Genomic DNA, 22684 nt, shown 5'->3' with positions numbered 1-22684 from the left:
GGAAATTACCTTTTCAGCTGTATGACTAGGTGCGTCGGCAGTGCATGTGTCACTCAAAGTGTCAGTATCGTGTTGAAAAGTATCCTCTTCTTCACGTGGAGGGGGCGCGACGCTGCTGAAATCCAAGCGGGGCCTCTTACAAGGCGCGTCTGTTGATTCGGCATCAGAATGTCCTGAACTCGTTGTGTCAACCAGCAATAAACTTGGTGTATTTTCAACGACCAGGTGAAGCTCGTCAGAAGCTCCTTCTGGCAATCCTTGCTTCTTAGGCTTCTGAGAAGTCGGCGGCAGAGCCTGCCGTTTCCGCGGAGGTTTTCTTTTTTGCTGCAAAGTCAAGTACCCTGGGCTGTTCGGGAAAATGCTAGGCACAGCGTCGGGTGAGAGCACCGGTTTTTTTTTTGTGCGCGTAGAAGGACGCTCCCCTTGTATTCCGCGTGATATGTTGCAGAGATCACTTCATTCCGGAAATGCTTCGCGCACACATGGTCAGTAGGCTGCAAAACTCTATCTGCTCTCGGAATCGCCCGTCGCCACTTTTCTAAACGTTCGGGTTTACGCGGAGCCTTGAAAAGCGACGCACGTTCCGTACAAGTCCGATACCCCGACTTGCAATTCGGTACAAAGCACTTCTTGCCCATTTTGAAACGCAGCAAGCCTGAGCGCAACTAATTGCACTCGGCGTCACATGCCGCGGCGTGGTATACGTTGAGTGAATCCCAGCAGAATACCAATCAGCCGAACAATGCACTCACAGGACTCACGGGCACAACCAAACAATTTTCGAGGACCCGGAGAAGCCTTCACACACACACACACACGAGTTTCAGGAAATTTCCGAACGCACGCGAGCGGGCAGCGCGGGCCCCTGGGCTCCCATACTACAGCGCCATCTGTACTCTTGCGGCGAAAACTACCGCTGACTCAAGGTCATCTGCGAACACAATCTGCCCGCGCCTTCTCTCTACGGGGAGCGGCGAGTGTCAGCACCTAAATTATTCTTACACCGTGGCCTGTAGCCTGTACAGACGCGTGATCGGGAATAACAGAGCCGCTAACAATCGTTCTTGGCCGCCTAGACGCAGGCGCCTCGGCCGCGACCGCGAGCGCTGCTTTGTTTTAGAAGTTTCAATGATGGGCGAAATACGAAACAAAGAAAGCAAGCAAGCGCGCACTTATGCTGCCGCTACACATGTGTAGCGGCAGCTCCCAAAGGCTACGCGCGTCAATGGCAGGCTGGACTACGGAAAGGGACGCCGAGGGCGGCTGCAGCCGTTGGGAAGGGGTTTGAAGCTCCGCTGTGGGACCGGCGAACTATAACCAAGGTGGTGAGGGGGAAAACCACTTGCTTCGAAAAGCAAAAGGTGCACGAAGGTCTGCAGCACGGGGGTGCCAAAAAGCGCTGCCGAATGCCGCGCGGTATCTACTAGAATAGTTTAGAAGAGGCAAGCAGTGTATGAGCGGCTAAGGCGCGCCTCGAAGGAACCGAAAGACGGGAGGTGGCGGTGATGGAAGGGGAATGGTTCAAACAACGTTATAACTCTGACGTCTTGCACTCGTGAAAACCACTCAAGTTAGAAATTTCCGAACTTAAAAAAGTGCTCGTTCACAAAGCTGTGTTTAGTCGCGAACAGTGTATTCGTTCTGACTCGGAAAATCTCTGAACGCTTGTTTCGCGAACTTCGCAAAGCTGTCGTACTTCTCCCCTAAGCAGATCTCCATCACAGCAACGCCGAAATGCCTGTCGTCCAAACTGGTAGAGGCCGTCGAGCATGGATGGGGGAGAAAAAAAACGCAGCACGCGACTACGCGCGGCGAGAGCGAACGCTTATTTTCGTCGCTAGACGGCGCAAGCGACCCACGTCGTGCGTGTACAAACCTCCGGTCGGCGAACACGACGTCGTGCGTATACAATCACTCTTGATGCAATTCCTGTGGCTCACGCCCCAATCGGTGAGGGTCCGATCAAAATGAAAACCCCCGAACTAATTCAACGGGAGCTAAGATCATTGACAGCCCACTATCTGCAGATCTCTGAAGTGCGTCCATTTGGCCGTCGAGGCATTGTCTGCAAGTCTCCAGACAACGCTTGTGTAGCAGACTTGCTGCAGTGCAAAATTTTCAGCTCATTGCTGGTGAAAGCATTCATTCCCGAACAGCTTGCATGTGTCAAGGGTGTTGTACGCGGTGTGAACGCAGCATCTTCCCCGCAGGAAATACTGGAAGAATTTCGGGATGCAGGAGTTGGAGTCCTTTCAGTCTGTCACTACAGTAGAGAAGTCAACGGCTCGCATGTTGCTGGTGAATCTGTGATAACAACTTTTGCCGGCTCTTCCTGCACTGATGAACTAAAAATCTGGCCGATTGTGTACCGTGTGGACACTCTGCAACTGCGCCCTCTGCAAAGCACAAACTGTTGGTGGTTCGGGTGTACAGGAAAAAGGATTCATACGCTAGTCATGTGCGCGCTTCTTTTGGGGACACTGAGTCCAACTTGACTGCCTCCATTGTCACCACTGTAGAAAAAGCTCTTAACCCCCGCAGGGAGGCGTCTGCAACATGCAGACGTTGGTGAGTGGCGACACCACGGGGTTAACCCGAGCATCCGCAGGGACATCCCCGCAAGGGGATGATGGTGAACAATGCGTCACCACGGACCCGAGCATCCGCGCTTAGCCGTGCGTGGCATCGCCGTGTCCGGGGAAAAGGGGATCCTGGTGGTTGAGCCGATGCCGAGCGTTTGGACCCTTAAGGCCCCTCGGCGGAGGCAACACACCACTTTGGCCCCAGCTTCCTGTAGACGGCACCTCCGGCCTGACCCAACCGGAGGAAATCGGCAGTCGCCTTTTCCTGTCCTCCCCTCTACCTATCACTTTCCTATTTCCTTTCTTACAACTTTCCTGTATCCTCCTCTCTTCTTCAGTTTTTTCCTCTTTTTCCTGGCGGCGAGGGTTAACCGTGTGTGACCAACTACCCTGAGTTGAGTCATATTAGGTTATAGTTGGGGTGTACAGCTGGCGTGGGCAGGACTTGCTTGTAAGTTCCTGTCCCGTCCCCTTGTTGGGCTCCATGGTGGGTGGCTGGCACCATGACTGAAAAACATTAATTATTTATGGCTCCCCCTTTTTCCAAACCAGATCGCTCTCTAAAAAGAGGGCGGAACGATGCAGACGATTTTTTTCAGAAAAGAAAGCTATCTTTCCCAAAATTTCATGTTGTCCATAGCGAAGCAGAAGGAAAACAAGCAAGACTGATATCCCCGTTCCTAGTAGCAAAGTGCCTTACAAACACCTTGGGCCTTGGGTACAAGGTATCCAAAATGGCCAGCGGTGACTTACTGCTCGAACTTCGTGACACTGTCCAACACTCTAAACTCTCAAACCTTGCGTCCATTGGGGAAATCCCAGTCTCTGTCACTTCACATCGATCTTTGAATACTGTCCGAGGCGTCATATCTGAAATCGACTTTATCCACCTCTCTGAGAAAGAAATGCTTGAGGGCCTTACTGACCAAGATGTCATAAATGTTCAACGCATAAAGATCCGGAAGGATAACAAGGAAATAGACACGAAGCACCTGATCCTCACTTTCAATACCAGCACACTGCCTGAAAGCATTGAAGCTGGTTACCTGAAAATAAATGTAAGACCATATATACCCAACCCACGAAGATGTTTTAACTGTCAGAGATTCGGCCATGGCTCACAGAGTTGTCGCGGCCGCAAAACTTGCGCAAAATGCTCGTCAAAGGAACACCAATCTGAAGAATGTGTTGCTACACCGCGGTGTGCAAACTGTGAAGGAGAACATGCTGCCTACTCCAGAGCTTGTCCTTCTTGGAAAAAAGAAAAAGAAATAATTACTCTCAAGACTACGGCAAACATTTCTTTCAAGGAAGCAAGAAGGCGATATGCTCAAACGAACACATTCTCTTTCAGTGCAAAAACAAACTTCGCTGATGTGGTGCGTGGGCGCGGGACACCACACCAGGCTTCGGCACCCGTCCAGGCCACACGCAGTGTGCCTGTGGCGGGGCCACCCGCGCCCCCGTGTGGAGTAGCTAGCGCTACTCCGCAAACCCCAAAGGAGGCAACGCAGACCCCCGGGTCGGCGGGCCTCAAGACCTCTTCCCACAGGTCGAGGTCAAACTCGAAAATCAACATACCTCCTGCACGGTCGTCCAGCGCCTCCACAGAGGCGATGGACACGACCCCGGGCAGCCCCGCGCCGTCCACGTCGGACGGTCGGCGGAGCTCCCTGGATCGGTCAAAAAAAGACAGGCCCCGAGTCACGGGGCTATCGACAACTTAATCTACTTTTTCACCCTATAGAAGCACAAAATTAAGATGGCTTTCATAATACAATGGAACTGTAGAGGACTTCTAAACAACTACAGTGACATAAAAGACATACTAGGAGCGCACGCTCCTGTTGCCTTATGTCTACAAGAGACAAATTTAGGTCCCAAAAAAAATAACTTTCTTAAGAATTATACTGTTTTCCGCCGCGATCGAGAGCAGGCGAGCAGGCTGTCGGGAGGCGTAGCCATCATAGTGAAAAACGGTGTCCCAGCTCGAGAGCTTAAACTAAAAACAAGACTCGAAGCTGTTGCGGTCAGTGTCGTCAGCCATAAAACAATTTCTATCTGTTCTGTATATATTCCTCCACACTTTACATTAACAGTCCACGATTTACAAGAAATTGTCAATGAACTTCCAGAACCGTATCTAGTAGTTGGGGACTTTAACGCTCACTCCCCTTTTTGGGGAAGCGAGCACTGTGACTCTAGGGGTCAAATAATTGAAGATTTTATCCTCACAAACAATGTATGTCTTTTAAATACAGGAAAAGCCACCTACTGCTCCCCTGCCTCGGGGAAAATGACCTTTTTAGATTTGTCTTTTAGCTCACCTTCTGTTTTTAATGATTTTAAATGGGATATCATTGATAACCCATATGGCAGTGACCACCTCCCTATACTAATCACTTTAACATCACCACCGGAAATAATCCCCACAAGGCCACGGCGCTGGAAGCTTCACCTCGCCGACTGGTCACTTTTTAGAGCAAAGGCAACTTTAGAAGATATAGTTTTAGGAAATCTTACCGTTGACGAGATAAACGAAAAGTTCACTAATTGTATCATAACTGCCGCACTCACAGCTATTCCTCAGTCGTCAGGAGTGGCGCGACAAAACCATAAAGTATGGTGGACAAAGGACTGTAAAGAAGCAAAAAACAGCAAAATAGAGCGTGGGGTAAATTCCGTAGGTATCCGACACATGAAAATTTCCTAAATTTTAAAAAGGCAAAAGCTAAAGCTCGGTATGTCCGTCGCAGTGCCGAAAAAGCTTCATGGCAGAATTATGTTTCAAATATCAACAGTCAGATCCCATCTAAAAAAATGTGGGAGCAGGTTCGAAAAATAAACGGCAACTTTTCACCATTCACAATTCCTTTTTTAACAACACCCGGAACACAAACAAGCATACAGGAACAGGCAGACATATTGGGGGAACATTTCACTGCAGTTTCAAGTTCATCACACTACACGCAGGCCTTTTTAAAATACAAAAATACAGCTGAAAAACAGAGGCTCCCAACAACTGGAGGTGCAAATGAAAAATACAATAGTCTAATTACCCTCCAAGAAATCAATACAGTACTGTCTGCCGAAAAAAAAACTGCTCCAGGACCCGACCACATACATTATGAAATGCTTGCACATCTTTCTGAGCCTGCCATAGAAGCACTTTTGAGATTCTTTAACACAGTTTGGATGTCAGGGAAAATACCTGAAGCCTGGAAGAAAGCTATTATTGTCCCGTTTCTTAAACCTAGTAAACCCCCAACCTCTCCTAGCAGTTATAGACCCATAGCCTTAACCAGTTGCCTCGCCAAATCCTTCGAAAGTGTCCTAAATATAAGACTAACCTTTGTTCTGCAATCCTGTGAACTGCTTGATATCCATCAATGTGGATTTAAAAAAGGATGCTCCACTACAGATCACCTAGTCCGTCTCGAAAATACAGTCAGAGAAGCTTTTATACACAAACAACACTGTCTTAGCGTCTTTTTTGATTTAGAGAAAGCATATGATACAACCTGGAGGTTCGGGATCCTCCAGGACTTAGCTGAGCTCGGCATCCGTGGCAGAATGCTGAACTCCATTAAAGAATTTTTGTCTAACCGCTCATTTAATGTTCGCCTAGGCTCGACCCTTTCGAGGGACTTCATTCAGGAAAATGGAGTTCCTCAAGGGTGCATTTTAAGCACAACTCTCTTCGTTGTAAAAATGAATTCTATTAGAAAAATAATCCCAAGGTCCATTATGTATTCAATGTATGTTGATGATCTTCAGATAGCGTGCACATCTTCCAATATATCCACATGCGAACGACAAGTACAGCTTACAATCAACAAAATGGCAACATGGGCAGACAAGAATGGTTTCCAGTTCTCACCACAGAAAACAGTGGCCTTACTTTTTTCACTGAAACGAGGCTTGCACACAAATCCAACATTACACCTCAACCAAACCGAGCTGCCTTTCAAAAAGGAACACAAATTTCTAGGCATCACCTTCGACAAAAAACTTACTTTCCTGCCTCACATCAATGCACTGAAAAAGAAGGCGTCGCTAGCACTGAACGTACTGAAAGTCCTATCACGCAAACACTGGGGTTCTAATCGGGTATGTCTTCTACACATTTATCGCTCTGTAGTACGTTCCATTCTAGATTATGGTTGCATAGTGTATGGATCAGCAAGGCCATCGTTCTTGAAGCGACTGGATCCTGTGCACAATTTGGGATTGCGCCTTTCAACTGGTGCATACAGGACGTCACCAATAAAAAGCCTGTACGTAGAAACCAATGAACCACCACTTGCAGACCGAAGAACAACGCTCACATGCTCATACATTTTAAAGATCCGGTCCCAGCCTAAACACATCTGTTACCCACTCGTTACAAAGTGCCCATCCCGAACACTATTTACCAACAGACCCCTCGCAATCAGGCCACTTCTTCTCCGGTTTGAAGAGAAATGCCAAGAACTAGATATAATGGACACATTGCCTAATATTGCCCGCAAACGTGATCCACTCCCTCCTTGGTACTGCCTACCATCTGTGTGCGACTTCACATTAACACAATTTCAGAAGAAACATACACCGCATGAACAGATATTACAAGAGTATTTAGCACTAAACGAAAAATACGGAGAATACGAAGCATTTTACACCGATGGATCAAAATCGGCGCACTACGTGGGAAGTGCTGTAGTTCAGAATAATTGGGAAAAAATAGTACGGCTACCTGAGTGTACATCCATTTTCACCGCCGAGTGTTACGCAGTCTTGGTGGCTCTAGAAAAAATAATAAATGAGAACATTCAGAACAGTATCATTTACACTGATTCTCTGAGCATACTAACCTCACTTCACCATAGAAATGCAGTGACACCACTAATTGGTGATATCATACACAACGTAAGAAGCGCCACAATACAGGGACAAGACATAAAATTTTGCTGGGTTCCCAGTCACATTGGAATCACTGGCAATGAGAAGGCGGATGAATGTGCTGCAAAAGCTCGGAACAAAGAAATAAAGAAAGTGTACATTCCTTACAAAGATGGTATGAGGTTGGTGCAGTGCAAATTAAGGAATAAATGGCAGTCGCAATGGAACATCGAAAGAAATAATAAGCTACATTTAGTAAAACCCATCCTAGGCGAATGGAAATCATGCTCACACCAAAAACGATTCATCGAAGTTATTTTATGCCGTCTCCGTATTGGACACACTCATCTGACACACAACTTCCTGCTAACAAAGAAAGACAAACCTGTTTGCGAGCAATGCGGACATGAACTTACCGTAAACCACATACTATTATCATGCACAAAACTTGAATCGGTAAGAAAAAAATATTTTGCTACATTTTACAAAGAACATATTCCATTTCATCCAGCGTTGATTTTAGCTGAACATGCACCCGTTAGTATGCTTGATGTTTTTAGCTTTTTAAAGGAAGCCGGTGTTCTTCAAAACCTGTAATGTTCTTACCCTGTGCTTCTCTACTTAAAACGATACACCTCAGCCCTTTCTCAGCCCTGAGAAGGAGGCTGAGGTTTTTATCTGAGTAGTTGGTGGCCTCGAGATCCTTGGCAAGCCAAGGATGTCCACAGAGGTTAACCAACTTTTAAAAGCTTCTGCATACAGCCATTTCTAAAAAGTTTGTATTTAATCAGCCAGGTAATAAAAATAACTTTTAGGCCCTTTACACCACCGTTTTTATACACTTTGTCTTCAAACTTTGCTCGAGCTAATTTTACTAAACCTTGTTCTTGGCGCACGATAGCCTTAGCCGCTTATGCGCCATTAAACACAACACAACACAAAAAGCTCTTAAAAATGTGGCTGAGTGAATGCTAAACACATTTTCTGAGGCGTTGGCTCAGTATGTTGCGGTTCAATCTGTGTCACCATCAACATCCGTTCTGGCAGTAACGTCTGCATCTGTTTCAGCTTGCGCGGCTAGTGCTAGCCGCGGGACATCACCTGCTGATTCTTCCCAGGTCCCACCTAACATCTCTGCTCCTGGCAGTGCATGTCGCCCCGACCTCTGCACAACAGATGTTGAAATGTGTCATACGCAGAAGCGTCGTGCTTCCTCGTCACGATCTAAATCTTCTTCTCCCCAGATGAAAGCTAAAAAAAGGACAACTTAAACTTCCTCTGCCTCAAAGAGGCGGCTTCTGCCTCTTCAATTGGTCAATAATTATGGCAGGTAACAGAGTTACAATAGAATCGCCACTCCGTACTCTAGAACTACTTATTCACAAACATAACCCTGATGTCGCACTTTTACAAGAAACGTGGTTATGACCTTGTAAATCATTTTCAACTAGAGACTTTCGGGTTTTCAGATCAGGTCGAAATAATGGTAGGGGAGGTGGATTGGTAACCATGCTATCTAAACATATATGTTGTCAGGCATCTATCTCTATGGAAATTCTTCTCCCTGACTGTGAGCTTTCAGTGATCAAAATTTCATTTCCGCAGTGTGCCGATATTACAATCGCTAATGTCTATTTTCCTTCAGGTGTACACGGGACAGACTGTTTAGACAGCTTGGTGGCTGCGAACGCGGTTGTAAGGAGATAGCGCCACCCAGCGGCGTTCGTGAGGAGAAGAAGACAAAGCACGAGGAGCGCGTGCGGAGGGGAACGCGGGACAGGTCGAAGAGGATTAGGTGGCAGAGAAGAGAAGAGCGCGGTGGGCGACGGACGTGGACGAGTTCTGCTGGCTCCCCGAGTTCCGGGCTTGGGCCTTAGCCGCAGATGTCCGGGCCACCAGACCTGGACTTCCATCGTCGAGAGCCCCAACCACCAGGCCCAGTCGCCACTCTTCTCCGTCCATCCGTCAGCTGCTCCACACAGGCCGCCTCTGGTGCCTACGTGACTTTTCCGGGATACCAGACCTGGGAACCGTGCTGGGAGCCCACAGACGCCGACGCTGCGGTAGCGTTGCATCGACATTGGAACACCCAGAGACTCCCTGACTGCCCGACACCCAGCCAGTCCTCCCCGCTCGTTGCTCGAATAAGACAAGTAGTGTGACTTTCCTCTTTGACTCTTTTTCCTGCATTTTTCGTAAGCACTTTGTTCTGTTCCCCCGTGTGTTTTTCCCGTGTGTTGTTGCGTTGCTCTCTTGTTCCTTTCCTTTTTTCTCGCTCATATTGAAATTGGTTTCCTTTCCGATAAAAGCCGCCTCGTTTATTGTTTGTACTTTTGTGTCTGTTTAAAATAAGACCTGCAATCACACAGATCCTCACAAATTTGGCGTCCACTACGACAGGACGAGGTCGGTTTTTATTGCTTTGCCTGTTGTGTTAATTTAGGAACAGTATGAGTGCTTCAGATTTGGTTGCTTTAGGCGAGCGCATGGGCTTGTGCGGCGCTGAGTTACGAGCGTGGTTGGAGGACGAGCTTCATAAGGCACGGGAAGAGAGAGCCGCTGAGCGTGAAGCTGCGAAGCAGAAACTGGAGTTAGAGGCACGGAATTTGGAGTTAGAGGCACGGAATTTGGAGACGGGGCGTGAAGCTGCGAAGGAACGTTTGGAGTTAGAGGCGCAGAACTTGCAGCTACAAATAAGGCTCAAGGAGGGTGGCGCAAATCCTCCGTGTGACCGTGGAGAGCGTAGCGTCTCATCGACCAGCTCCATTAACCCGCACAGCCTCATACCACAGTTCAATGAAGCGCGGGATGACCTCGATGCCTACTTAAAGAGGTTTGAGTATGTGGCTTACGGGGCAGAGTTGGCCAAAAGAAAAGTGGGCAACGGCGTTGAGCTTGTGCCTTGGTGGCGAAGCACTTAGGGTCTTCGGTCGGCTCTCGCCTGAGGATTCAGTGGACTATGACAAAGCGAAGCTTGCCTTGCTTCAGAGGTTTAGGTTCACCGCGGAAGGGTACCGGGAAAAGTTTCGCCAGAGCAAGCCCCAGGATGGCGAAACGGCCTCGCAATATGCTGCCAGGTTGTTTAGCTTCTTTGACCGTTGGGTCGAGATGCGGGGAGAAGGCCGCACTTTTGAGGTGGTTCGCGAGATGGTCGTGAGCGAGCAATTTCTGAACAACTGTCATTCTTGTTTAGCCCTTTTCTTACGTGAGCGGGAGGGCAAGACAGTGTCCAAGCTGGCGGAGGCTGCCGATCATTTTCTCGAAGCGCAGCGGCAAAATAACTTGTTAGTCTTCAAAGAGCAGGGGGAGCACACGATGAATAAAGCCAAGGACGAGGTTTCAGGTTCACAATCCCGCCTTAGGTGTTTTCTTTGCGAGAAGACTGGGCACAAGGCGGCGGATTGTCGGACGAAGCCGAAGCAATCGTATTGCACCTGGTGCCGCGAGGCAATTTCTGAACAACTGTCATTCTTGTTTAGCCCTTTTCTTACGTGAGCGGGAGGGCAAGACAGTGTCCAAGCTGGCGGAGGCTGCCGATCATTTTCTCGAAGCGCAGCGGCAAAATAACTTGTTAGTCTTCAAAGAGCAGGGGGAGCACACGATGAATAAAGCCAAGGACGAGGTTTCAGGTTCACAATCCCGCCTTAGGTGTTTTCTTTGCGAGAAGACTGGGCACAAGGCGGCGGATTGTCGGACGAAGCCGAAGCAATCGTATTGCACCTGGTGCCGCGAGGTAGGACATGATGCCCAGTCATGCAAAGCTAAGAGGCCAGGAGACCGTGAGGAGTCCGCCTGTTGCATGACACCTCGGTATTCACATCCCGGTAGCACTGCAGTGGTAACGCGCGTAGAGGGCCAGTTGGGGGAGATGGTCTGTCCTTCCAACCCGGTGGAAACTGCTATGCCCGTGGCGCACGGTGAGGTGTTCGGCCAGCCTGGTTCGGTATTACGGGATACGGGCAGCACCGGCATTGTTGTGCGTGAGTCCCTTGTACCGGCAGCGGTGCTTACAGGGAAACAGGCTACATTATTCTTGGCCAATGGGACCCGTGTAGAAGTTCCGGAAGCGGAGGTGGTGATTTCTTCTCCATATTTCTCGGGTAAGGCCATCGCGCGCTGCTTGTCTACACCCTTGTACGACATTATAATAGGCAATGTCCCCGGGGCTAAACCTCCATTATCGGTTGACCCGCCAGTTCTAACTGATCAGACAGTTTCCCTTGCCATGACGGGTGCGGTCGATGTTCCTTCCCTTACGGTGACAGTAAAGGTTTCAGAGAGTAGTAAAAGCCCCACTCTGAACACACTCCACTTGTCACGGCAGGAGTTTCGCCTGAAACAGGAAGAAGACCTGACTTTAGAGGTGTGTCGCAGGAAGTTGGGGCAAATATTTCGTGGCAAGGGACAGACCGCCCACTCTTTTGATACAGATGAAGGTGTTCTCTTCCGGACACACCAAGTGTGTCCCGGCCGAGTCGTTGAGCAAGCGGTGGTACCGAAGGGCTTACGCACACAAGTCCTTAAGTTGGCGCATAAGAGTGCATTATCCGGCCATCAAGGAATACGGAAAACAATAGCAAGGGTGCTCAGTGAGTTTTACTGGCCCGGTGTACAGGCTGACATTAAGAGTTATGTCAGATCGTGCGTTAAGTGTCAACCGACTGTGTCAAAGGAAAGGGAGAACAAAGTAAATGACGCCGTTGTTCCATCGGTGCCGGTGGACAACGGCCGGCACAGAGTGTATAACATCGTAGGACGGGGACATTTAAAACCATGGTGGAGACCGAGGTCGGTTTGGAGAAACCGGTTTCACAAAGGAAAACGGAAGTACTAGTTGAAAGAGTTCTCGCGACGGTGAAGTGGTTTGATGTGAAGAATAGAATACGGAAGAATGTAGCCCACACCTGTTCTTGTTAGCATTGTCTGTGTTTGTTCATGTTTGTTTTTGGGTGTCGGCTACTTACTTTTTATGCTTTCCGTGTTTCTTCGCCCTCTATGGACGCTTTACGTTGACTTTCCATGTGCTCTCTGTGCTGTGTGTGCGAATGTCTGTGAACGCTTCGAACATTGACGACCGTCGTATTGTGTGTGGTGTGTAGTGTGCGCGCTGTGGTGCGGTGTTCTGTGTTGCGATCGTCGAACGCGTCTGGTGTCGCTCTCCTGAAGTTGAGTTCTTTCCCTTGGAAAAAACTTCCGAAGAGGGGGCCTTCTGTAAGGAGATAGCGCCACCCAGCGGCGTTCGTGAGGAGAAGAAGACAAAGCACGAGGAGCGCGTGCGGAGGGGAACGCGGGACAGGTCGAAGAGGATTAGGTGGCAGAGAAGAGAAGAGCGCGGTGGGCGACGGACGTGGACGAGTTCTGCTGGCTCCCCGAGTTCCGGGCTTGGGCCTTAGCCGCAGACGTCCGGGCCACCTTCCATCGTCGAGAGCCCCAACCACCAGGCCCAGTCGCCACTCTTCTTCGTCCATCCGTCAGCTGCTCCACACAGGCCGCCTCTGGTGCCTACGTGACTTTTCCGGGATACCAGACCTGGGAACCGTGCTGGGAGCCCACAGACGCCGACGCTGCGGTAGCGTTGCATCGACATTGAAACACCCAGAGACTCCCTGACTGCCCGACACCCAGCCAGTCCTCCCCGCTCGTTGCTCGAATAAGACAAGTAGTGTGACTTTCCTCTTTGACTCTTTTTCCTGCATTTTTCGTAAGCACTTTGTTCTGTTCCCCCGTGTGTTTTTCCCGTGTGTTGTTGCGTTGCTCTCTTGTTCCTTTCCTTTTTTCTCGCTCATATTGAAATTGGTTTCCTTTCCGATAAAAGCCGCCTCGTTTATTGTTTGTACTTTTGTGTCTGTTTAAAATAAGACCTGCAATCACACAGATCCTCACAGCGGTGTAGTCATTGCAGGAGATTTTAATTCCCACCATAGTGATTGGAGAAGTGTCACTGATTCCTGCGCCCAGCATCTCTGGTCGTGGCTGTCGACAAATGCTGTACGCTGCTGCAATTCAAGTGGAATAAGTTTTATGCAAAGGTGTTGCTCACTCAGCCATTGACTTACATTATCAGGAGGCATAAATATGTCTTGAATATGTATAAATATATCATAAATATGTATAAATATATCTTAAATATGTCAATGCTTGATTGAGAGTTGTATGGATTCCAAGCATTTGGAAGATATCGAACATTATTTTATTGATGAAATATAATATCCGGCCAATTGCGCTAACTTCAAATTTCATCAAATTAATAGAAAGAAATAGAATAGTGCATAGTCGTCTCACAAAACATGTTCAAGATGTTAATGGCGTTAGCTCAGCACAGATTGGCTTTCGTCACGGATTCTTTATAGGGTCTGCACATGTGGATCTGGGGAGTAGAGTCTGGCTCTCGATATGCAGAAGGGAAGTTTCAGCTTTGGTGACTCTTGATGTAGCAAAGGCCTATGGTAGTGTTGAACATACTATTTTACTTAACAGACTTTCGCAGTTACATCCTCCAACATACATTTATGCGTGGATATCTGATTTTCTGAAGGACAGACACTTTTACTGCACAGATGGAACCCTATGTTCTAATACTTATTATCATTCAAGAGGAGTGCCGCAAGGTTCACTGCTATCATTGCTGCTTTTTAATATTTTGGTCAGTGACATCCCCATTCGCCCTGATATAACAGTTTTTTTTTGCTTCGGCCAGGGATATTCATACTCTGTACCAGATTCTGCAGGGATATTTTGATGCTCTTGGAGTTTAGTTGCACCGTATTAATTTATCCCTGAATATTAGCAAATGTGGCATACTGGTATTTCCTCCAGACACGCCTTTCCACATTTCATTAGTCCATCGCTCTAACCAGATTCCACAAGGAGAATCCGTTAAATATCTGGGTGTTACTTATCACCCAGCATTAGATTGGAGCCTTGATATAAAGAACAATGTGTTTCAAGGAGAACACTCTCTAGGCCGGCTGAGACTAATTGCTAATAAAAAGTTCGGGATGCACCGCGACACATTATTGTTACTATACAAAGCCTATGTAAGACCTATACTTGAACTTGGTTGCGTTCTGTTTTCTGGTAGCGCAAACTACAAGATTGAACCCTTAATATTACTGGAAAGACGAGCTCTACGTCTCTGTCTTGGTCTCCCAAAATCAGTTTCAAACACTCTGCTTTATCTCGAAGCCAGTTTCCCTGATCTAATTTCCCGCTTTCAACTACTCACGGTGCGAACTTTCCTCAGGTCGTTGGACCCAATGACTGAAGTCACTACTCCTATTTTTGTGTCCCAGCCGGCATTATTCTTTTGTCATCATTGGCCACGTTATCAAATGCCATAAATTACCTTAACGCAGAATCTTTTAACACCGATTGGTGTTGATCTCAGTTCTTTGCAGTGGGTTGACGACACGCCGGCAGCAGTGGAATTCCATTTTGACCACATCTTCCCACCTGATGCGAAACACATGCCCTCAGACATTTTAAACAGTATTCTTTCTGTTCACATAGCGGAATACCCCCATCATATGGTGCTTTCTACCGATGCCTCCGTCAGTTGCCAAAATGGTGCAGTTGGCATCTTTTCGTAAGATTTGGCATGGAGCTATTCTGTCCGCATGCCAGATTATATTCCTATATTCTTTGCAGAACTCTTGGCTCTTGGAATAACTTTGCACCAAATTCCATGACATGTATCTCACGTTATCATCCTGGATGATTGTCAGTTTTAGTCTCCCTTGAAATTTCACAAAAAGGTTTTTTGAGCTGTTTTCTGCGATTTTTTGTCCCGTCCACTTTAATGGAGGTCCAGTTTGTCTGGGTTCCTGGCCATGCTGGCATTCATTCAAACGAGGTGGCTGATTACTTAGCAAGGTCAGCTCTTGACGGTCAGCGACACATCACGTCCCGAATTCCAGTCTGCTGGCGATTTCCAGGTTTCAGCAGTTCCAACACATATCAGCCAGGCTACGCGATTCCTTACTAAATACCACTGATTATCAGCACTTAGCATATATTTGCAACGTCCGTTCGTATAAAACCAGGCTGTGTGAGGTCTCAATGTGTGGCTGCAGTGCAGAATTCCCAGTTTAAACTTATATCTATGCAGATGCGGGTGGTCACCGACAAACATAAGTGACTCATGCGGGGACGGTGAATCTATAGACCATTTCCTTCTCTACTGTCCCAAAGTTCGCACTTCATAGGTACCTGAAGGTCCCTCTCTCCAGGTTAGCTCTCCCGTTATCTTTGCCACGGTTGTTATCCTTCGGTGCGAGCGCCAGAGAATTTGCATTGGTTTGGTTTGTTGGGGTTTAACGTCCCAAAGCAACTGAGGCTATGAGAGACGCCTCAGTCTCTCATTGGGTTCAATTGGTGGGATTCTCCGTGATTACATAATCGCAACTGGTAGGTTGATTCGCTAACTCATTTGAAATTCTTGGGGTTTTTCTTTTTTTCTTCACTGCAATGTTCTTTGTTATTTAACATTAAATATTCTTCAGTCATTTTTCGTTGACACATTTTTCAAAATTCACGCATGGCTGCGATATTTTGTCGTAATCGCTGATGGAAATTTCCTTGTTTATGTCACTACACCTTGGTCAATCCCCCACGTGGGTATGCGCCATTTTTAAGAGGATGAAGAAAAATAAGAAGAAATCTATGTGCATACAAAGCAAGGATAACATTATTCGACCCGGTGAACTTCACTTTTGCAGCGTGTGCTTGTGAAGACATGCTCCGTCTTTGTGCGCGCGTGCCCAAATGTCATCGCGCAGTTACGAAAGAGATTCGGGCTTATTGACACTTTTTCCAGGAACATGAAAGCCGCAGAACTGTATGACCGCAATACCAGACAAATTTTCCTCAGTGAAATCTGCCGGAGTTATTCCTTTAAACCTGCTACTTCAACACTTGCATAAGTGGGCAAGTAGATACAATAGGCTGCAAAGCTGTATTTGGCGTTGATTTGTGGAAATTCACATGGGGTGTGTTTTTGGCCGTGACCATCTCACTGACTCGGTCGCCAGTGAACTTTCCACACCTTATTTCTCTTGTGGCATGCTTTAGCAAAGAAAGCAGGTTCGTGGAGATCGCGCCGTTCGCATTTCTTCTCGAATGTCTGCGTTCTTCTGTCTTCGTAATCGCATAGCAAATGCAACAGTTAGTTCTTTTGTGCTCTAGAGCTTTTTGGTAAAAAGGGCAATGATTTATGAATTCTGTGTCGTTGCGTATGAGAACCGTTCATGGTGCGTTGGGTGACTTGTGGAAGCTGGTGAATCATATCCCGATGGCGGTACCTGTAACCAGCAGTTTACGCCGAAAACTGGTACAAACAGCTTCTAGTTGCGGCATATCATTAGGCTTTTTTTGTGCGTACGGAAGTAATCGCCTTGGCATGCAGGTATAAAATCCTTTTTCCGTGCTCCTAATATAGCCGCTTCATAGGAATGAACAGTGCATGATATCCTTAATTTCTACTAAATGGTCTAGTTTAAAAAGCAGGACTACATCCCATAGCCATATTGAACAATGCCATTGTCTTTTTTTTGTATGCATGTTCTCGTTTTGCAGGCATTGGAGGAGCACCAGTAGCCAGGGGAAGAACATTCCAGAGGAACTGCTGCCAACTTATGCAGACTCATAGCCTGTAAAACAATTTATTCAGAGACGTATCTTTGTACCATGCACCAATAGATCTCCCCTAGATAAATAGATAACTAATGGCATCCCCTTTGTGTCAGGCCTGTGGCGAGTGTCACCTCGCCTAGTAAGTTAAAGTGGTGAATTGTTTTTTCTACTGGCTCTTCCTTTTTTTTAAGCTCTGATTAATCTTGGCATGTCTATTAATTTTTTTTTCTTTCTAGGCTATTATTTTATTCTCTGCTGTATTTCTGAGATTTCTGTGCTGTGTCGTGCAATTTTTTCATTCTGATGTTTCTTGGAGTCTGATGGCACATTAGCCAATGTGTTGTTTTGTAAGACTTACTTGCAAGTTGCACATTGTCTCCTCTAGGGTCACAAATTGTCCTCCCTTTCTTAGTTGTGGTAATGCCTCTTCTTCTAGCCATCATTTTATTTATTTCATATCTGCTTTTTTGTCTGTTATTTGCCATAATATTTGTGATTGGAAGTTTCAGATGAAAAGATTGCATTAAAGTAAGGCAGGACTCATTTTTTGATTGCAGTTGGATATTCAGCTTGAAATTGCAACTGAAGCAATCTTTAGTTGGTTGTGCCAGCATTTCTCATGTCATGAATCGAAAATACTTTATTGAATTTGTTTTGGCTGGTTGTAATGCCTAAATATTGCCATATTTTTAAGTTTAGTCATACGTTCAAAAGGTCAGTGGAGGAGATCTGTTCCTGACGTACGTACTGTGTTGCCACATATCATGACAGCGACCATTAGGCCACAGCCACAAAAGTAGTTGTGTAGTGTCAGAAGTCAAAATTTTTCTGCAGCAAGGCATAGGATTCCATTGTAAGCTGGCAGTCTGTCGATGCCATGGTAAAAAGCCTGAATATTTTATATGCTGCATTATTCTCTCACGCCCCTGCAGCCTCATATGTGGCCAGAAAGCATGACCACTTTTTTAGCTTCTAAACGGCTCTCATATTGCCCGATCATACTTTTCTGGTATGGTCATACTTTTCAGCCACACATGTGTGCGGCTAAAGAGATCCAAATTAAGGCTCACGAGTGCATCTTCTTGGTCTGACGCTCTTTGGATTAGGCTTGTACCCTGATGCTTTCAATTACATTTTTCAAGTTACACGGGCCGCATTTTTAAGCCTAATGCAGATAAATGCTATTTTGCCTTTATGCCAAAATCAGACAGCTTATGTACAGCCTTTGTCAAAAGTTTGGAGCCCAGGGAGTTTCCTTCTGAGCCACACTGTGTGGTTCGTAGTGCATCTCCAGCGCTCCAAATTTCCTGAAGGTAAAAACATTTCTGCTCCTGTCTTCTCCCATGGGTAGGGCTGCCACGAATGTTTCAGGAGTCCCACTACAAGGCCTAAAAGCAAACCCCCTGGGCTCTAAACTTTTGACAAAGACTGTACATGTATGTTATACAAATCGTCGTGCTAATTGAAACTCTCAACAGAATGGAGTGACTCGGTCAAAGCTATCGGCTCATTACTGCACCCGCGTAAAACTAGCAATGGGGATGGGACGAAATACCGTCTTCGTTGATTCCGCGAAATCCTCTTCTTCGGTCACCCACAGACGTCGCCAAACTGCCTGGCCCTCAAGCGTTCTTAATAGCGGCACTAAATCATTCCTCTTCTCCGCTGTTATTAAACAAGGAGGCATAGAAATCTAAGCTTGCAGCGTTGTTGCAGAAACACAGATCATAATAATATGAGCCTGACCCAGACTCACCCACGACTCGGATCATGATCTGAATGCGGGTCTGGATCCGACTCGCTCACCACTCGGGGAATCTTCTGAATATGAGCCCGAGTCAGTCTCCTCATAAGTCAGTCCACTGATCTAGGACTGCATTATACGTATTCAATACACAAAACATATAAACAATGCTGTTGTGGCCTTGGAGACTTCTCCTTAATCTACTGCGCGTTGTTTCAAACTGCAGGCATGAATGGCAGTATTAGTAGGACAGAGAGTAAATGCTTGGGGAAGAATCTTTGAATGCAGCCTACTACTACGAACATATGCAGAACTTTACCTTCACTTATGTGTGTGTGCAAAGTTAAGTTCATCAGAATCCATCGTTCTGTGCTAAGAGAACTATCCAGACCAACTGTGCTAAAAATAGTACAAGTGAGATTGCATTTTAGCTGGTAGAGGACATCAGTTTCAAAAATTTGTACTCGAAGTTTACAGTAGATTGCCATTGCACTTATTTTTCCCTATTCATATCCTTTCTCATTTTTTACTTGCAGAAGGAAAACGGCAGAATGTGTAGTCAGGCGTGGATATTGTGCATTCTTAGTTCTTTGTGCTGTGCCATTTGCACAAAAGCAGAATGGCCCCACTGCTTGCGGCATTTGTGTGTGTTTTGTAGTGACACTCATTTTTTTTCCGTTATTTTGCAGGCCATTGTCGATAAGCCAATGTGTACAAGGTTCCAGAGGAAGAAACCTTCAGTACCACGCTTGCCAGCCTTCCTCAACTCCATTGCTTGATGCACATAACCTGGAAAATTGCATGCGAAATGATCTCAGTGCTCTGTGTCTATGTACAAAATTAGATGGAAGTGTTTTTAATGCATTTTGCTTGATTTACAGGGATTTAAATAATTATGAAAATGAGGACCGTCCTGAAAACATTTTTTTTAGTGCACTCATTTTGAAAATAATCTATCTCTTTCCACAGGAATGACATTAGGCTTGGGACGGAGAGGCAAGGAGGAAATAGCGGGAATAAAAATGGCACCAAGTTCTTCTTAGCTCAGCAGTCGTGTTGCAGAAGTCGCTGGCAGGCAGTGGTTGAACAGTTTAATTTACGCAGTCATTGGGATTCCCATATCAGTTGGGGTACTAACAGAACACATGACCACTTAGTGCAGTGTGGTGATGCCTGCAATGTGTGTACTCTTGTGGTGGGCAATGAGTAGCAGTAGTAGAAGCACATTATTTGGTCACTCGGAGGCTTAATGGCCATGGGGGATTCCAAAAGACAATGGGTCATGTTGGCATATATTTTAGGGCAGTTACAACATTGAGGAGATGTTGCATATTTTTGCGAGAAAGTCTGTGCCGATGTCAGGAGGACATCGCATGTCACTTAGCAACTTTGTTACGCAAAGAATTGAAAAAAAAAAATATTGAGCATCAGGGCGCATCTTTAATATATGCCGCCGCGGTGGCTTAGTAGCTATGGTGCTCAGCTGCTGACCCAAAAGATGCGGGTTCGATCCCAGCCGCGGCGGTTGAATTTCTTTGGAGGAGAAATTCTAGAGGCCCGTGTACTGTGCGATGTCAGTGCACGTTAAAGAACCCCAGGTGGTCGAAATTTCCGGAGCCCTCCACTACGGCGTCTCTCATAGCCTGAGTCGCTTTGGGACGTTAAACTCCATAAACCAACCAAAACCAACCAACAATATTCTTTAATTTTTCAATCGAAGCAGGAACATCAAAGATTAGAATTGGACGCGTTGGAACTCTTGGCGTTTAGTGCCTCTGTGTTTGACGCCTCAATATTTGTCCTGATTCTTGTGCCATATGACCTCAGATCTGTGAATGTTTGCTTACGTACTTAAGTGTAACCACCACTTTTTACTCCTGGTTGGGGCTTTCTGAAGAGTGTAGCTCTGCAAAACCTGTGCTGTATCGTGTAGTGAATTGTATATTCTATTCTATTTGCCGCTGTTTACTGATTTTCGGGTGTCCTTTTGGCTTTGCTAAGAGTACACTATGATTTCTTGTGGCTGATCACAAGTGACTGACCTCATTTTGTCATTGCACATAGCATTACTGACTCTGTCCAAACTATATCCATTGCTGTGTTCATTTAGCCGGCATTCTGGCATCTTCCTTTCCGTTTTGAGGCCTTTGTAAGAGCAGGTTACATTTGGCTGTTTGGATTGTGCTGTGACAATGTTTATTGTAGGGTTCTAAAATACAGAATGTTGATGAGTACACCTGGAATTCATGGTTAATGGATTTCATTTCATGATGTTGGTACGGGCTTTTATTTGTCTTTGCGGTGGAAGTTGTTTTATTATAATGCGAATCCATCTAAAAAAATTGGCTTATTCTTTATTTAAGTTGTGTGCTCTAGTGATGCTATAAACTGTTGCTAAGCCCAGCACCAGTTTTACGACACTGACCTGCAGTGTTTGTTTTTTAATGTTGCCTTGCTGGTTCTCTTGCATCACAAAATGTCCGTAAAATGAGTATAGTGCTGCTGTGATGCAATTTATCATTATCATCACCAGCTCTCACTCTCATTGCTGTTCGATGATGTCATCTCGTCGCCGTGTTCCCAGGGATGGACTTCTTCTGTGCCATCCATGGTGTTAAAAAAGCTGGTCACCTTAAACCTTAATCAGAGCAGTGCATTGAGAATCTCAGTCATGATAGTTTCTTCCTCTTTACCCCCCTGGTTTCTTGTCCCAAAATTGGAGATGTGGGTGTTGCACAAGTAAATGTGGTATGCTCTGACTGCACTTAAGACAGTGTAGTGTGCAGTTTCAAACATGCTTCTACTCGATTAATTGCACTCTTGGAGACTGTGGAGCCGGAACATTATGCTGGGCATATACGTGATATTCATGGGCAGATGTAACCTGGCTGTTTTTACCAGTAGCTATGCTGTAAAGTCTTTTTTTTTTCACTCTGTGCAGTATAACAGGTATAAAAGCTGGGTGTGTTGCTGGGCAAGTTGGTTTGACATCCTGAACATGCAGCGCTGACAGACGAGGGACGAAGCAGAGACGACAGTCACAGGGCGCAGTGTCTCAGCGCCCTGTGTGTCTCGTTTCTCCTTCGTCCCTCGTCTGTCAGCGCTGCATGTTCAGGAGGTATAAAAGGTTTATTAAAGAAATGAGTGCTCTGTCATTGTCTTGTGTCATTAAGAACTACTGACACTCATTAGTTCTTAAGCCTATGTAGGTATACTTGTACTCTCCTTCCCATGAAGCCAGAAGTTGTGCAAGTTCATTTTTCAATGCAATGGCTGTTGACTGGGTTCTAGTAGGTCTATAAATTCATAGACAGTAATCAGTTTTTCGTGAGCGTAAATATCGGGATCATCTGTGCGCAGAATTATAAGTCAAGAATGTTTGCTTTGGAACTCGCTTCTTTTTAAGTTTGCCCTACTCAGTCTGCATAGTCTGGAAAAGCTGTTTTACGGGATCGTATTCCATATTCACCGTCCCATGCACGTAAAGCCACATGAGCTGTTGCACATGTAATCTTTTGTCTTAGTGGATGTATGGTTTTCACATGCAGGCTTGAGCTCCGGGGACCACAAACATGGTGTACCTTCTGGACAGAACTCACCAGGTTAGAATCTGCAGTTTTTCTGCATGAGCTCTTTCGTGGAGGTTGCTTTTCAACAATCAGCATAAAGGATATGGAAGCTTCAGTTTACAGAACTCTGCTTAGTGACGATAATTGCGTACGATATTCTGGAAAGTTTCCTTTGAAATATCAACTTTTGACCAAGCTATCACCCTTTTGAGTTCTGTTCAGTGATGTAAAAACTTGTGCAGGGTTTGATGCCTTGGCCCTCCCTTAGACACTGTCTG

General features: G+C 46.2%; 1 protein-coding gene across 2 annotated transcripts in view; it reads left to right on the top strand.

Annotated features, from left to right (window-relative positions):
* The window catches only part of LOC149329985 (uncharacterized), a 221959-nt gene that overhangs the window by 176459 nt on the left and 22816 nt on the right, over nt 1-22684 (top strand). Inside the window, exon 5 of one of the 2 annotated variants that reach the window (XM_089560698.1) lies at nt 22386-22439. The exons of the other annotated variant lie outside the window; for it this stretch is intronic. Coding sequence (XP_089416824.1) covers nt 22386-22439 — 54 coding nt within the window. The remainder of the gene's footprint in view (nt 1-22385; nt 22440-22684) is intronic. 2 annotated transcript variants of the gene reach the window in all.

This window comes from Amblyomma mixtum, chromosome 9 (assembly GCF_055824585.1).
Source record: "Amblyomma mixtum isolate Tamu chromosome 9, ASM5582458v1, whole genome shotgun sequence".
NCBI lineage: Eukaryota > Metazoa > Arthropoda > Arachnida > Ixodida > Ixodidae > Amblyomma > Amblyomma mixtum.
This window is presented reverse-complemented; position numbering and strand designations above follow the sequence as displayed.